This window comes from Drosophila suzukii, chromosome 3 (genome assembly GCF_043229965.1).
Source record: "Drosophila suzukii chromosome 3, CBGP_Dsuzu_IsoJpt1.0, whole genome shotgun sequence".
In the NCBI taxonomy this organism is placed as follows: Eukaryota; Metazoa; Arthropoda; class Insecta; order Diptera; family Drosophilidae; genus Drosophila; species Drosophila suzukii.
The window spans coordinates 68,827,954-68,845,295 of record NC_092082.1 but is presented as its reverse complement, the minus strand read 5'-3'; the positions used below and the strand labels follow the sequence as shown (position 1 = coordinate 68,845,295).

General features: G+C 38.8%; 1 protein-coding gene across 16 annotated transcripts in view; it reads right to left on the bottom strand.

The window, feature by feature from the left end:
- GluClalpha (glycine receptor alpha 1) overlaps positions 1 to 17,342 on the bottom strand; it is a 36,973-nt gene that overhangs the window by 12,732 nt on the left and 6,899 nt on the right. For 6 of the 16 annotated variants that reach the window (XM_036816972.3, XM_036816969.3, XM_036816974.3 and 3 more), the window contains exons 2-4: positions 6,663 to 6,803; positions 5,008 to 5,120; positions 988 to 1,058 (exon numbers count right to left, since the gene is read on the bottom strand). In XM_036816972.3, the coding sequence (XP_036672867.1) occupies positions 988 to 1,058; positions 5,008 to 5,120; positions 6,663 to 6,724 (246 nt within the window). In that variant the 5' untranslated portion in view covers positions 6,725 to 6,803. Of the gene's footprint in view, positions 1 to 987; positions 1,059 to 2,720; positions 2,789 to 4,574; positions 4,643 to 5,007; positions 5,121 to 6,662; positions 6,804 to 17,342 lie in introns of those variants that run through there. The other 10 variants (XM_036816973.3, XM_036816970.3, XM_036816976.3 and 7 more) reach the window with 3 other exon arrangements.

The following is a 17,342-nucleotide window of genomic DNA, read 5'->3' as shown; positions in this document are numbered from 1 at the left end:
GCAGATTGTGAATGGTGGTTTTCCCCCACTTAGTATTCTATTTTGTTCCTTTTTTTTGTCGGCATTTCTGGCATGATATCTCTCGGTTTCGTACTTACACTTAGCCCTGTCATAGTACCTAAATGGAGCCGAAACACTCTCTGTTTTATTGGTGTGTGGTAAGCATTTTCAATAGGTTTTATTGAGCCCAGAGCTGGCTGGAACAAGGTGGCTTAAAATGATGAAGTTAAGTGAAAGAACCGAGAATCGAGAAAACGGAACGCAACAGAACTGAATGAGCTGGTGAGTTTGGTGGTGTGGACGGCATTTTGTGGGTTGTGGCTTAAATGTCGGTGGCATAATGCTGCTGGTGGTGGTGGTGGTGAGCGTCTGTTTTTGTCGTGCGGTGGTTCCGACCTAAGCCTTAAGTCTAGCCTAGGTTACAACTAAAACTTAGTTTATAATATCGTGGTTTCGATTAGTTTCACTTGGCTGGCTGGCAGTGACATCGGTCGGCGGTGGAGACAAAGCTATAAGCAGGTTTTTGCTTTCGCGTTGGAAAATTAACAAAAGAAGTGGACATCAAAAATAATATTAAGTATTTTTTACACATTTCAAGTACTGGGAGTAGTATTTATAAATATTTGTATGATACAAGTACATTGATATTGCTAACATATTTAGCTTGTTTAAGTTGTACAGGTTGCAGATATAAAGAAAATTTACAGATTCCACTGATACGGCGGACTCGAAAGAGTCCTCGTTATGTATTTTACACCCATTTACGCCCACATACAGACACACACTGAAGGACATGTATGTATTATTAATGCAATTATTTAATAGGCCCAAATTACTGGATTAACTTTTGTAGACACACACACGCACGCACAATTAGAGCAAAGTGAGAGTAAGCGCTTGGGATTTAATCGTTTGTATCTGTAGTAGTTGGACTGGTCGTAGTAGTGTGTATCTTGTACTTTCTGCCGTGCTTCATCCAGAACTCACCATTTTGTAATCGTCGATTTTCGAAATGGAGCGCAGGAACATGTTCACTTGCACAGTGGTGGCCTTATTATCTAAAATCAATCATCATATCAAAATAGGTTCTTCTCTCTTTTACATTTCCGCCTTCCTCACGGTGCACTTTCCTTAGCCTAGTTGCACTTACTGGCTAACTAACATATCATACGCTGGCTTAACTTCTAGATTTTTGATGAATTTCATGTGTGAACGAAATGTATGTTGTTACGTAAAAAACCAAAGAGATAACCCAAAAACAAACGAGAGCACAAATTGAAAAATCGAATCAAATGTGTAGAGAAAAATGTCTGCATGGATCTCATTGAAGAATGAAATTGGTTTTCAGTTTCGGTTTGTTTCTGTTCAATATTTTTATTTGTGTCAATTAGACTCTTAAAACGTATTTAGTTCTTTTGCCAATTGGATTTATTTACTTCTCGATTTGTCTGTGTAATATTTGTGTAAAATACTTTTTGAAAAATGCATGCCACACATTTTCAATTAGTTTTCCTTCTGTTGACTGGAACGGATTTTTATTAAATTTTGCATTTCCAAATCTAAAATAATCGAATAGTTTCTGTTGTTTTTTGTTGAAGGGCGTGAAATAAATGGATTAACTTGTTTGGAACTAATTTTATTCGTCGAAATTCCTTTTTTTTCATGGGAAATCGGGCTGGGGAAACAATAGTTGGGGGACACACACATACAAAGCATACGATAAAAATTAACAGTTCACAGTTGAATTTATTGTTTCACTAAGTACATAGAGTAGCATAAATTAAACAACATTGTTCATTTCACAGATAGTTTTGTTAATAAGCAAATGGCGTAATTAAAAATAAATTTGTATATAATTATTAGACCGAGGCTAAATAGATGGCTGGCGCCACTCATCGCAGTTATAAATAGTTCGATATGAGGTTTATTAATTAATTAATAATTATTAGAGAAATTTATAAATTTATACAGAAAGGTAGATAGAGAGAGAGAGAGTTAGAAGTTAGGAAAATTAATCTAAGTTGGATTATTTTATGTTTTGAAACAAAGGGATAGAGGCGATAGACGGTGAGAGAGAGATAGAGACTGTGTGGGAAAGAGATCCAAAAAGACATTTTTTCACAATGTTTTGTATTTCTTTGATTGACTACAAAACGGCAAACTGAATGGTTTATTTTACAATTTGTTGACATGAGTAACGTAAAAGTAAAATGCAGTGAGTTAATTCGAATTACCAATGCAAACTGACAAACGAATAAATCTAATTTGAAATGCAATTAGAAAACATAAACCAAACCAATTCGAAAATTTAGCTTTCTTTTTCTAAGAACCCAAACCGAAGGCAAATCTTACACAAATCATACAACTCAAGTACGAAATCATATCACATCGATAGTCAAACAAGGTGTTATGTATTATAGATACCAATATCAGATAGAGTATAGTACGTTAGCATATATAATATTTTCCATGTTTATACATATAGTTTTGTATTATATCGAGTGTCTTGGTTGCTTTCCCGACGCCTGACAGCAGTAACACGAGTGGAGGAGCAGAACACAGAACAGAACAGCCTATCACAGAGAGGGGTCAACGTTTTTGGGGTCACGGTTACCTAACCGGGGGTTACGACTTGAGCATCAGGGGGATTGTCTGATTTTCTAGCGGGTTTTTGAATTTTTTTTGAATTGGTTTGATAGTTTGCAGAGGCGCCGACTTACCATGGTTACATCATCGATTTTCGATATACTCCTAACGAATATGTTGACGCGCACCACAGCTGGACCATCTGCAGGCGATACATGATAGATAGACATATTCACCGATTTGCACAATACTTTCAATGTAATATACTACAAATTTTAACAGCTGCCGCAGGGTCCGACCCCAAAAAACAAACTTAAAGTGACCAGAGGAGGTGGCTGAGGAGGCAGTCCTCATGCCTTTATGCTGCTCCCTCTGTAATAAAGTTTTATTTTATAGCCTTCCTCCCGGTTGTTGTTTTCCTTTTCCTTTTCGCTTACTTGCTAGGATACAAAAGTTGCTAAGCAAGTTCGCTTCCAGTTTTGCTTACAAAGCTAAGCTAAGTCAAAGAATATTTTCTTCTCGATTTTTGTTTCGTTTTGTTTGCGTTTTTTATATACCTAAGTTAAGCTAGAATTTATGTACGTTACTAAAGTTGCGTTGTTTGTCTATGAGTTGTTTTTGTGACCTTCGAGGGTGGCTTACAGGGGGTGGTGAACTTTGGGTTGGGTTTTTGGGGGGGGGGGTTTGGCGGTGGTTTGTACGTGTGTGTGGTATGAACAAAATACAACGGAATCTGTGTGATTTGCCTCCAAATGCCGAAGGGCAACGTGGCTTGTGCTAATTGATATGCCTTAATAGTTAATATTTATCGAGCTGGCAAATATATCGAGTACATATTGATAAGCTTATGTGTCGTTTTTAATGGCCATTCCCAGTCGGTGATTCAGGACTATAAGTATGTGGATGTGATTGTGTCGGGCTATTTTTAAATATTTATACGGCCTTTACATTATTAATGATGTCATTGCTGCGGCAAAAGTCAACATGACAGCAGCAAAATTAACTGCGAGTGAAATCAAAACTTTATTGTTAATTAAACTGAAACAAATACGTTTTGAAAGGGGAATACTTGCAGGGTGAAATTCGCTGGCATTCATTTATTTTTTAAGCGCAGTACTTTTATTTGATATTTAACAATTTTTTTATTTAATTGACAATGTAAGAAGGTTATTACTTTGGGAACCATTAGCAAGTTAATATCTTTACCATTAAATACAAAATATGTATTTTTAGTTATTCAAAGAATTTCAATATTTTATTGGTTATATGGGTCTGAGATAAAATTAATGTAAAAGAGAAAAACGTGAACGTTATAGTTTTTGATAGAGCTTCAAATTTAGAAATCCAAAGAAACTCAAAAGATTTTTTCTTTATTTTTGAATAACCACTGAGCTAAGTAATTTACAAATAGTCCTGGAAAATGGAGAGGGGAAGGCCAATTGAAAAGAAACCCGGAAAAGTAGGCAACACCTTTTTTCTTTCTGATTTTGGGTGTGTATATGATGAACTGGGCGGCTTATTTACCGTTTATCTTAAATAAAACACAACGAACGCTGTTTATAGAAACGAACGGAAACGGAAACAGAAATGTACAAACAGGAGGGACAGGTACTGGTACAAACTGCCGAAATGTGGCAAAAATCAAACGCAAATACTTAGCATCGGATGTATATACGCATTATATATATGGTAGGTATGTATCGAGAGAATTGAGAACGAGTCAACGCAAAACGCAAAAACAAGTGTGTGTGTGTGAGTGTGTTGTATTACAAGTGAATAGTGTGGGCTATGTGTTATTTAAAGTGTGTTTATGAGGTTGCAAGAGCTACCAAGACAACTTTCGTGTTTTCTAATTTCTTGATGAGGAGGCACAGTGAGATAGCAAGAGACAGAGCAAGAGAATCGGAGCGAGATGGGGTTGTGGGGGACAATCTATCGATTTCGAGTGCCGATATCGAGTTTACTGGCTCCGTTTCAGTGCAACTTACCATTTTAATATCACTAATCGTCATAATACTGCGTACGAATAGATTGATTCTGACTATGGCGGGACCATCTGGCATAAAGTTTGGTTTAAACGTGAGTTTTCGACGTAAATGTGAATCGGTTAACTTATTGATCTGATCTAACTAAGCTAAATATTGCATTTGTCTGATTGGCACACTAAGCTAAGTTAGAGATGATTCGGTACTGGATTTCGCTTAACTTAAGCAGAGGCTTACATTAGCTAAAATTTCATAATTTTGTCATATAGCCTTCCTAGCGAAAGCTTTCACCAATAAATTTACATATATCGTAACGAAAACAAGAACGCAAAATAAAGACAATTAATATAAACAAACAATATTTATTTGAATTTAAAAACAATCATTAGTTATGGTAAGGTTAAGTTCTATATAGGATAACTTGAGTTATTCTCACCTGTGCCATTTATTCCAGATGGTCGTATTCGGGCGTCGTATTTGCCTGCACCTAAAATTTGATCTAAGACTTTTTTCTCCTTTTCTCGGAAATTTATTTTGGCATTATTTGCTCTGAAATCAGGATACGGATAGGTACGCATGTATAATTTAAAAAACGTTTGCTTCAGTTATTTTGGGCAATTTAAAAATTGTGGTATTTAAATATTAAATGGTATTGAAGATTTGGAAAAACATTAGCTGAGCAAATTGTTAGTAATTTTTTGTTTGAAAAATCGCATAAAAGAAAAGTTTTGCATACAATTTACAGCAAGTTATTGTTTTTTTTTTAGAGATATATATATGTACAAATCGATTGGAAGTGTGGGATAGTGTTTGCTTTTATTCTTATCGTTGGTATTATACACTGTCGCACTTATCAAAAGCCAAGGCAAAGTCACATAGCTGCAGACTCTGACCTCGACTTGAGCGTAAATAATTCCAAAATTTATGCTCCGACAAAAAATTACACGAAAATTAATTACATTTTAATGATGTGTCCTGGTGGAGTGGTGTTTTTTTTGAGTGTGTGTGAGACAGGATATGGAAATTCAAGTGGATGAAGGCGGCTAAATGGTGGGCGTGTTTAATTAAGCAACAACTGAAAAGCAACTACAGCTCACAACTACACTGCTAAATAAATGTGAAAGCAGATCAAGCAATATAAATATATACACTGAACCTATTCGATCCGATATAAGATCGAATAAAAAAATATGGGTTCGATGCAACATTGATTTTTAAGTTTATATATTCAAATCTTTTGAAATTTGATTTTAAAAAATGCCCTAAACATTAAAATTCTTGATTTTGTTATTGTTAAATCAACCAATTCTTTATATAACTTAGAATTAAACCATATATCCCTCTTCTTTAAAAGTACTACATTATTTACGATTTTATTTATTAAACAAAAATAGATTGCTATAGTCGTCGGCTTTCCATTATTAGATACCCTATAATGAGCTAAGGATAGTGCGAATGAGATGGAGATATGCATGCAGCAAATCGCCTGTTTTCGAGATGGCACAATTAATCTGCTTATATCTTTTTATGGATTGGTTCGGTCTAAGCAAATTTTGGCATGTAGAAAAAAATACTATTTAATTCTTTGAAAATGTTTTAAAAAATATCTTTTACTTTACGAGTATAAAAATGACCCTTATAGAAAAATTTACATTGCTTAAATATTTTTTAAATTATTGGTATTTATTTAAGATAAAAAATCAACTTAGTCCTGTGGTCATTACTATTCTTGCTCAGTGTATATATGTACATATGCTTTTGCTTAAATATATCGGCTCCGGTACTTCACAGCGGGGCGTGGCTGGTCCAAATTAACGACAATTGTATGTAAATCGCCTTTTGAACGCCACTTCCCGGCCAAGTGCAGTGTGAAACACGCGAAACAAGAGCCGCGGGGCAAAAAATCAAGTAAAAAGTAAGTGTAAAATAAATGGTAAGTGGAGCGTGGGACAAAATTATGAAGCGGTTTACATTTTGCAGCTACTGTTTGCGAGTGGCGTGTGCTGGTTGTCTGAATCATTGGAAAACAATGGAGTACAATGGCATACGATGGCGTACAGTGGGGCACAGTGGGTGCCACTTGCTACTTACAGTGAAGCACTGCACAGGCTGGCAAAGTATAAGATCGCCCAGAAATAGTGTCCGCTGCCCATGTTGTGTACCGTGCGTCCTGCTTCCTGGATGGGGGGCGTGGCAGCCTCCTCCTCTGGTGATGGATGGGCGTGGCGATTCCTGAAATGCATAAGTAATCAACAATTAGTGTTGAAGTACCAACTGATTTGATAATCATATCGATGTCATTGCCGCAAAATCAATGTGTTCATTAAATCATTTTGTGAAGCCCGAAAATTTCAGTGATTTAACTCACTCCTCGGTGGGGGCGTTAAATTGAATTGGCCATCGAATTAGGCCAATTAACATGCCATTTGGCTATCTGTGCCAGTGCATCAAGTGCATGTGCATCTCAATCTATGCAGCACACATCCTCCTTTGTCGGTGTGTTAATGCGTTTTGCGAATGCGAATGCGAGTCCGAAATTGGAGATGCAAAATGCAGACATAAATGCAATTAAATTTGCAATATCCTCCTGACCAACACTGAAGGTGGGAAATTGAAAATTTAAAAGGTCTTGACACCGTAATGCTGCTTTAATCTGTTGCCCAGGGAATCCATTACGTTGGCTGGCATTCATGAAAAATGCAAATTGCAATCGCAGCTCAACACATTCAACGAGCTACAAAAGACTGTGCCAGGGATTTTTTAGAGCTAGCTGTGAGGTTGGGATGCTCTTTCGAATGGTATAGATAATATAATATGAAATTCAAGTACTGCGAGTATAAATTTCTCCGAAATATGGGATAATCACTGCTGGTTCTATTGATTTTGCTCATGCGATTATTAAGACCCGTACAAAGCAATTTCTCCAATTAAGATTTCCTCCTTTGTTTACTGGCAGATAGCCAATTTAAATTGAGTTTCCCTAAGTCCCGGGCTCAAGTTGGAGTATTAATTAATTGGAGCAGTTAATACTTTTATCTCTGGCCTGCAGAATGCATCACACTTGCCGGAATGCCTTTCAATACCCTGAAAACGGAGCTCTCCCTGTCGGTTGCTTTCAGTTTGCAACAATCATTATGGTCGGGGCATTTAAAACAATGCCAACAATGACCGGCAATATCCCCAGATATATCTGCTGACCAGCTTTCAGAAGGCCGTAGAAATGTCGAGTTCAGAATGCCGAATGCCGAATGGGAAATGCGAAATGCAAAATGCGTTTGCGTATGCGAATATTGGAATCGAATTAATCCTTTATAAGCATTTTTCTCCACTCCATTGGACGACGTGCTGTGCATGGGCGATAAGTGCGTTGTGGTAACCGAAATGCCACGCCCACTCCGGTCCAAAGCCGCCCATCGCCCATCTGCCATCGGGCCAAGGAAGGCCACAAAATATACACGCAGGACGCACCAGGACATTGGAACATTGGCGTGGCCATGACCGAGTGGGTCTTTCGCAGTTGTTGCCATGTGTGGGAGTCCCATGCAAATAATCAATTGGTCGAAATGGGGGAGTGGAAAGGGGGGGTGTGTGGCTTGGAATGGCAACAGGCTGGCCGCTCGAAATTTGCATTCGTGCTGTGTTAATTTGCCGCTGCTGTGCCTGCAATTTTGAGCCATAAATACATGCAGATACATCCCCAGCTGCATCTGCATTGAGCAAAACAGCAGCAACATTGGCGCTGAGTTGAGGACATGGACCCGGGCGGTCCCCCTCCCCCCATTTTCCTCAGATTTCCCCCTATTTTCCCCCATTTTTACCCCATTTTATTTTTTGGCCCGCTGTCAAAGAAAGTTAACAATGCGACTGCGACTGCCAAATGTCCCACATTTGCAGCTTGCCAAGCAGTTGGCGCCAATCCCCCCTCGCAATCCCCCTAAAAAAGCAAAAAAAAGAGCTAAAAAAGGACTACCAACTGAGTGTGTGTGGTGTAAATGGGTTTACTTTTATTTCATTTGTTTGTGCGTGAGTGTGTGCCTGTGTGTGTTTCTGACGAGTCGACACACTTTTGAGCCTGGCAATGTTTTTACTGTTCGCCACCGACAATAAAAACAACAACACTTGTGCGCTTGTCTACCTCAGCGAAGGCTTTGAGCCGTTCTGGCCGCTTGTTGTTGCCAACTTGCTGCGGGTTGAATGAACGTGGCAAACTGCGAAAAATATTCGCAAACTTGTTTTGGAAGGCAGGGAGATGGCGGTTGTAATTGAATTTTCGTTTGTATTGTAATACCTAGCAAGAAAATTGCAGAGAATTCGGAAATTTATAAATACTGTAATCAATATGTTTAAGTTGTTAGGGCAGAGTACAAACTATGGTCTTTTAAATTCTTGAATTTGATAATTATACTTTCAAGTGCACTTCTTATACGCATAATTATTTAATCATTATTAAGAGAAAAAGTTCGATTTTTGTATGTATTTATAAAAGAGATTTAAAGACATCATTAAATTGTACTCATTTGAAAGAAATATTACACATTTCTTTTGTACTGGACAATAATTAAAATGATTTCCAATATATACAAATATAAAATAAGTTCTAGATAATAGTTGTTGCAATTCAAAGCTTAAGTTATTTATATAATTGTATTTGTCCTTGACCTGGAATATATGATCAAAGGTTTAATATTATACCTTTTTTAGTAGAGTATAAACCAGTGTTGCCGTAAAAAAAAGGATGAAAATAAAATAAAAACGAACCAATATATATTTTTAAAAATTTCAGAAAAGAGAACAAGAGATTGATTTTTGGAAAACCTAATTTAAACCCAGTCCTTCTGGCTAAAACTTACACAAAATTAATATAACTCCCTAAAACAGGGAAAAAGGGGTTCTACCATATTAAAACCCTATTTTGGTAACCCATTTTTGTTAAATTCGATTTGAAATTTTCAAATATTTTCGTTCATTTCCGACTTCCTGCTGCATTTTGGTATTCCAAAGCCGATTTGTTTTGCTTAGAGCCCGGTCCTGTCTTATGGGTTTATCCCTAAGCCCGGCCACATTATTTCTGGCAGTGTTCTGGCCAAAAGAGCGTGCTGTATGTGTGCAATCTCGACGCACCCACACTCACACACATTCCCTGGCAGGCCATACAATCATACAATCACATCCCGCACACAGTCGTATATATTTTTTGCGTTTTATGCCGCTCAGCGGCGCTTGTAGCTCGTTATGTTGATTGGATTTTGTGCCGCCCGCACCAGAAAGTAGTCCACACACACACACTCGCACTTGGGCGAAAACCCCATGGATACACAGATACTCAGATACACACGGATGCGCGGATACACTCACGCACACTATTAAGCCACTTGCCAACGCTGCTGAATAAAGTCAAGTGGCGTGTGTGTGTGTGTGTGTGTGTGAGGGTGTGTGTGTTTGTGTGCGTGCCATAAAGCTGGATTCATTTTGTTGTTGTTTTATTTGCTGCCCTTACGCTTTGCTCCTCGTTTTATGTATGCAAAAAATTTTACACTCTCGTTTTCGCCATATGATTCTGTTCCTCTCTTCCTGTCTCTCGTTCGCTTTATTTTTTTGCTAAATTGTAAGTAAGTGGGCTTAGTAGCATTTTGCCATTTAGGACTCTGTGTGTGTGTGTGTGTGAGCGGGTGCGTATGAGTGATATTCTGCAGCCGGGATTTGCATAGAGCTCACCTCAGATGGGCGCCTTAACTTTAACATTTAGGAGACAGTTTGATAAACCCCGAAATCGCTGTGGATGAGGTGCAACCAAAAATGTCACCAACAGCTGATGACACTTTTGGGTGCCCGAATACAAATGCCAAATAAACAACGCGGGGGGCCAGATCGAAAGGTCAAAGTGCACTGCATACGTGAGGGGCTTAAATAGATTGCCAAAAGTCTAACAGCCACAATTGCCCCACTTCGTAGCTTTAACCAACATTTCCTATTTGAGCCGAAGACGTAAGCAATTTCACAATCTTTGTATTCAAAAAACAAAAGGTTTTATAATATGTTCTTATAAGATTTTTAATATTTTATAGACTTTTAAAAAAGTTACCTATCTTAAAAAATTGTTATATAAACCACACATAAAAACCAATACCTACTTTAGTGTTTATTTTATCAAGTTTATTAAAACAATTGACTTTTGAAAGCCTACAGATTGTTTATAAGGCCTTTCGTTTTTTAATAAAATACTATTAGTTTCATGGTCCTTTAACTACTTTAAACCTAACCTACTTTAAATAATTTAGATTTAATTTATTTATTACTTTTTAAGGTTTAAGCTACTGAGAACAATTTTTGACATATTTTATAACCTTTTCTCCAGTAATCAAGCTATTTTTAAAAATATTAATTAAATATTTATTGTGTTCAGAAGTTAATTTGATTCATAAATATATTTGACTAAGAAGTTAAATTATTTTATAAAATCTTTACTTTTATTTTTAACAGCTTTTACTATATTTAATTCTTTGCTGAATACATTTATACGCGATCTTTTTTTGCGACATTTAAGGGAGTTCTTATAGCAAGACCTTTGCAAACTCTCCACTCGCATCTCGCAAATGTCAAGCCAGGATTTCATATCACTCAGCTGACAGGACCAAAAGGTCACAGCTTGCGTCCAGCCGCCCTTCTCTTGCTCCTCCCCTTCTGCCCACTCATAATTAATTGAAATGTCAATACATTGTTTGTGCGACCCAGCAAAAATATTAATGAAAGCCGAAGAGAATTCCAGGCAGGGGGCTTTGGATTAAACATGACTGGGGGTCGGTATTGTGTTTGCCCTATTATTAGCTACCAAGGAGAAGGCGGAATCATCTATCAGCCAGGACTGCACATACATGTCTGTTCTATTTATAGGATATTCGGGGGAAATCTGAACTTTAACTGGAAATTAACTCACATGAAAATTGGGCAATAATTTGCTGGATTTACTGCCAGCAACAAATTGCCCTTACATAGAGCCTTCGTTCACCTAGTCAAATGGGTCAATAAACTAAACAGCACCCCCAAGGCGATTAAACTGATGGACAGGGGCGTAGTGAGTCGCGAGATAAGCGCGATTAGGGGTTTGGGGGCATGGAATTTGCCACATTTTGGGAACCTTTTAAAAATGCACACGCACGCAGAGACCCCCTTTTCCACACCGATATGTGCCACATACATAAATCACATATTCCAGCGCTTTGCGGCCATTTAATGGCTGTCAAGATAAGCTTTCGGGGCTCTGTATTTAGGGCTTCATGTCAGCCCCATATGCTGCCCGTGTGTATGGGTGAGTATCTGTGTGCGGCAACCAAAGTAAATAATTGCCTAAACATTGTGCAAACTGGAGGGCAGCCAGCGGGCAATCCGATGTCTGTCAAAGTGCATTTTAATGTCAGTAAATGTGCAGCCTGCACGTCAGTTGAAATAAAACGCCATATAATCACTATGGCCGGGGCAATTAAATTCAGAGAAGGCTTTTCGAATTGAAAAGGTAATATGTATGAACTTTAACTTTTGGCACTTTTGGCAAACTTCTCTTGGGCCAAACTTCCTGCAAAACATGTACAAGTATATTGATTGGCAACGAAATCAGAGAGAAAATTCGAAATATTCCAACTGTGGGCCCTTAATCATTTATTGGCCATTGATCATCTTTGGCAAAACTTTGCCACACGAACGAGAGAGCCTTTCACTTTAGTTTGATGTGTAATCGGAGTTATCCATAATAACTTTTTCCCAGCACCAACACACACACCCGCTGGAATATCTTATTTCGCATTTCAATTAAGTTGGCCCAGAGTTTGGCTTAAGATTGAAGGTTCCGTAGGGCGGCAAAGTTTTTCGCCTCGAGAAATAGTTGGCATTGCGCATACGCCCCCCCTCCCCGGCAGCTGGTACCCACTCTGGCCGATAGGTGGCGGATGGAAAGTGCTTGGCCAAATGGCCAAATCGTTAACCGAAAGCAGACTCACTTACTGGGGCGGGGATTTTATGTCCTGCTGACTCACAGAGTGACTTGCCGAGGCGAGGCCCCATGCCATCGCATTTCGGTTTCATTGTCAATTGACACTTTTTGTTGCCATTTGCCTCCTCTGGTGTCGCCGGCGATTTAAGCTGCAGTTGCAGCTGCTGCTCCACCGACTTGATTGCATTTTCACAGACTGAAGAGTGGATTGGATGGGGTGGCAATGGGTTACGGGGGGTCGCTGATGCCCCACCGGGTTAAGATCCCTCCTCAACTCAGCTGGCTGTTTGTTTTATGGCCCAGTGGCAACTGCTTATTGCTTTCGGTTTGCTCCAATGATGCAACGTGTTCCCGTTTTCCCCGAGGAACGTCAACAACTCTTTGTTGTTTACGGGCAAAGTTTTTGAGCACTCCGCTTGCTGCAAGTTAACGCTGCAAATTGCAATTGTTGCAACTTGGTTCGATTTATGTGTGTTTGGCCAGCTGACTGGGCCATCGCGGATCCACTGCCACTTCCGCTAATTAATTGCCATAGGAAATTAATATCAACTTAAATGTATTTAGTGTTGATTAATGCATAATTGATGTGAAACCCCGACTTTGGGCCAGGTGCAAAAACTTCGTCTCACCTTTTCTGGGTGGTTTGTTTGGGGGGTTGGGGAAAAAAGCTGACATTTTTAGCTTCATTAATCATTCAGGCGGATGGGCAGAGGGCGGAATGGGGTGGCAGAAGGCGCTGGAAGGTCGTTATTAATTACAGAAATGGCATAAAGCTCAACTGGGCAAACATTCAAGTCAATTACCAGAGTCAGGTAAATAAAGTAAGGCAGGAGAGAAAAAAAAAAGAAGAGGGTGTGAAATAAAGTCAGGGAAATTGACATAGCACAACTTTTCTCTCCCGGGAAATAGCCATAAATCGAATAGAATTCAATCCAGGTTGATTAAAAAATCCCTGACGCAGCTCATTTAAATTAATTTACCAACAGTCGGAATGGCAGCAAATAGTTTTCATAATCCGCAAAGCGAATACATTGGCAGGCCAGGCACGTTTGTGAATTCCAATTAAAATGCATGAGCCGCAAATATTTAAAATCATTTCTCGCCACTTGCATGCAGGATGTGGACCAAGTCGTCTCTCCGTTTTTGCCACTTTAAAGTGCGATACAGCCGCATCAACAACATGGCACAAACTGTGGCCAAAGTTTGTCCAGCTAGCTCATCCTTTCGGAGTTTCCTGCCTTTGTCCGCTTGGCCATAACCAGAAAATGACAAAAGCCATGTCAACAGCATGTTAAAGGGTTCGAGGGTTTTGGGGGGTTTCAGGGCTTAGGGGTTCGGGATTCGGTTCGAGTTCCAGTTAAGACAATGCCCCGGGTGTGTATCTGTGTGTATCTGTGTGCTGGTGCGTCCTTATCCGTGTTGCTTGTGGCCAAAGTCTTGGGAGTAAAACAAAACTTGCCCAATTTGGTTACTTTTCCCAGTTCGGCAAACAATGGACACGATAATTTATTCATATTCGGCCACACACACTATCCACACTACCCACTCTACGGGCCATACGTGTGTGGGGATGAATTTTTAAATAACCATAAATTCCTAAATTTACACAAGAGACACTGAAGACACATTGCACTTGCGATAAGCCACACACCCAACAAAAGGGACACGGCACACACTCACAACCAAAAATGGAAAAAAAAAGTGAAAAATCTCCCAGCAAACAATGGAAATTTTAATGAATATTTTCGGGTCGAAGCTTTTGCTCCCTTCAGAGTGTTGATAATTGCCACATAAATTTGCCCAGCAAAAAAGAGACGGAGGAGGGAAAACTACAAGATATTTTACTATAAACACAGTGTCAGCACTGGTCAAACAATTTGCTAAATATTTATACATTTGCATAATGCATGCAATCAAATTTTCTAGCACGACACATGAGCACACGGGAAAGTGGGTGGTGAGATAAATGTGGGCGTTAAGTGAAGGTCGCCGCTGGCAAACTATAAATATTCTACGAATTATTTGCCAGGAATATACTTATTCAAATACCAAGTGCACACTGGCACTCTAAATTCAAAGCATCTTGGATAAATTTCATTTATTTCTAAGTGCCATCTAGTTAATGTTCTTACAAAAATTCGAAAGTGACTTAATCTGATTTTTCTAGTTGATAAAGCTTATCAGTGTTTGTTAAAGTAATGAAGATGATTTCTTAATTTAAAATCCTGAGAATTGCAAAAATGGATTGAATTTTCAAATGAAGTCAAGGCTAACTTATCTCGATGTTTTATTTTTAAAGGAAACATTCGTCCAAATAAATCTACCTTAAGGCACGTAAGTCTACAAATTCAATTTCCTCTGAAGCACTTAAAAATTGACAATACTTTAATAATAATTTTTTTTTGAGTACCATATAATCAAAGTTCTTACAAAAATTCGAAAGTTACCTAACCTGGCTTTTTTAATTGACTTAAAAAACTTTAAAAGTGTATGGTAAAGCTTATAAAATATCTGAAAATTATGTGATAATCTTCCTAATTTAAAAGCCTGAAAATTACAATAATTGATTGGACTTTCAAATTGTGTAAGGGCTAACTTACTCTGAAGCTGTATGCGAATATGTATCTACAAAATTCAATTCCCCTTAAGGTACCTAAAATTGGCCAATATTTCAGCAGTCGTTCGTTCGTCGCTGACAATCTGAAAATCGCATATAGTGTGTAATCTGTAATAAGCTTTTGTGGTTTATTATAAATATCATTGAATTCGAGAGTGTTTACCCATGGGTCTCATCAATTGCATCACGCACACAGGCACACCGAGTGTAAACACACACGCACACACACCCGGATGTCTGGCTGCCTTTGGTTTTGGCATTAGTGCCAAGAAATTTTGCGGAGGGGCAAGGCCAACTAATTGCGGCGACATAACTTGTTGCGCCCCTTGGAGCCACGCCCTTCCGCCCTTCCGCCCTAAGCCCCCCTCCCACTGTCCCCACCAATGAGGGTGTTTGCCACATGCATTCGTGTGGGTGAGTGTGATTCGGTGGTGTGTGTGTAATAAACGCCGCAGATAGACGTTCATTTATATATAGATATGGTCGCATAGCGGCTGTCGTCTGTCTAAGAACTATTGCCAAGAACAACAACAACCTTTGCGAATTGCATTAGCTGATGTATGTGTGTGTGTGTGTGGGGGGGGGGGGCGTAGCTTCCTGGGTGAGAAGGGGCGTGGCAGGAGGGCACATCGCTTATCGCTTGTTTACAATAAACAAAGTCAAATGTCTCCTGGTTGGCAGGCAGCCCGACAAGCATTTTTGTTTGATTTGCCAGGCTAATGAAATAAATATAGAGGTAGTATATATAAATATATAGGAGTATATATATTGACAACAGGAGAGAAGATAGCAAAAATATGGCCAAAACTATGCAAAATAAATTACAAAATTCATTTGAGATGGGTAGAAAAATATTTATGATAAAACACAAACATCCAGTTTCTGCTAGGGAAATCTAATAAAAATAAAAAGGATTCCTGAAATGGAAACCTGAGCACTTGCGGCAATTAAAAGCATGCAAATGGAAACTTTGTACAAAATTATGGAAACTAAATCCTCGTATACTGCTGACCAACATTTTTTGAGAGAAAAACTCGCTTGAAAAATATTAGTTTTGGCCAAAAGTGTAATTTAACCACTGCATTCAAGGGAAGCCCCATCAGTGAAATCAATTATGTGTATGCAAACAAGAACTTTTTGTGAAATGTAGAAAACAAATCTGCAAAGCAAAATTCATAAAGTAGATAAAGATAGATAAAGATATACAAAAAATCGGATACTTTTATTTATTTATTTTGTGGCTAAAAGGTAATTTCTAAGGCCTTTAGCTATGTTTCTTACAAATAAATTTGCATTTTACCTAGACAACAATGTATAGATTATATAAAACAATATACTAATTGTAAAGATTTTTAGAAAACGAATGTAAATCCTGAACTATTGAGTTGTTCTTTCTCTTAAACCTTATTTTCAGAGAATTCCCCACTAGAGCTTTCGAAATGGATTGTTAACATCCTTTTACTTTGACACTCTTGGCTATGGGGTCTCTATAAAATCGTAATATCGGTATAAACAGTTTGGCAGCCTGCAGCATCTTTACAAAGTTATTCGAAACCTCTTGATGGCCAATAACCGGCAGCATGTGGCCGACCGCAAAATGGGAACCAAGCCGGAAAAGGCTGGAAAAGCGGGAAAGCGGGAAAGCCGGGAAAAAGGCTCTTGGGCCAACTGCGCTGTCTGGGACCCAGAGCTTAATAAAATTATGTGACGATGATTGCTGGCGGAGAGTGCAGCCAGGGAACCAGGGACCAGGGACCAGAACCCAGGACCAGGAACCAGAAACCAGGAACCACCAGCCATTCGGCAGAAATACTGTGAGGGTTCCGTTTCGCTGCTGCTTGGCTGCCACTTGAAAAACGCATTAAGGCTGCAGTTTTGTGTGGCATTTGTATATTATATGTATAAATATATTATATAGGTAGGGGCCATAATACGCTCTCGTACGGCTGCCCTATATGTATGCCGGAGTGGTTTGCTGATTGCATGTTAAAAGGCCTTCGCCTGCTGCTGCTGCTGCTGCAGCGGCTGCTCCTGAAGCTCTTTTTGCCATGAAATTTAATTAAAAACTTGTGTGCCATGAAATTACATTTCAACGTGAGTTTCCTCTCCGAAACTGGGCTGCTTTTGCAGCTTCTACTTCTGCCAGCCGCCTCAAAGGTAGGAAAGGAAG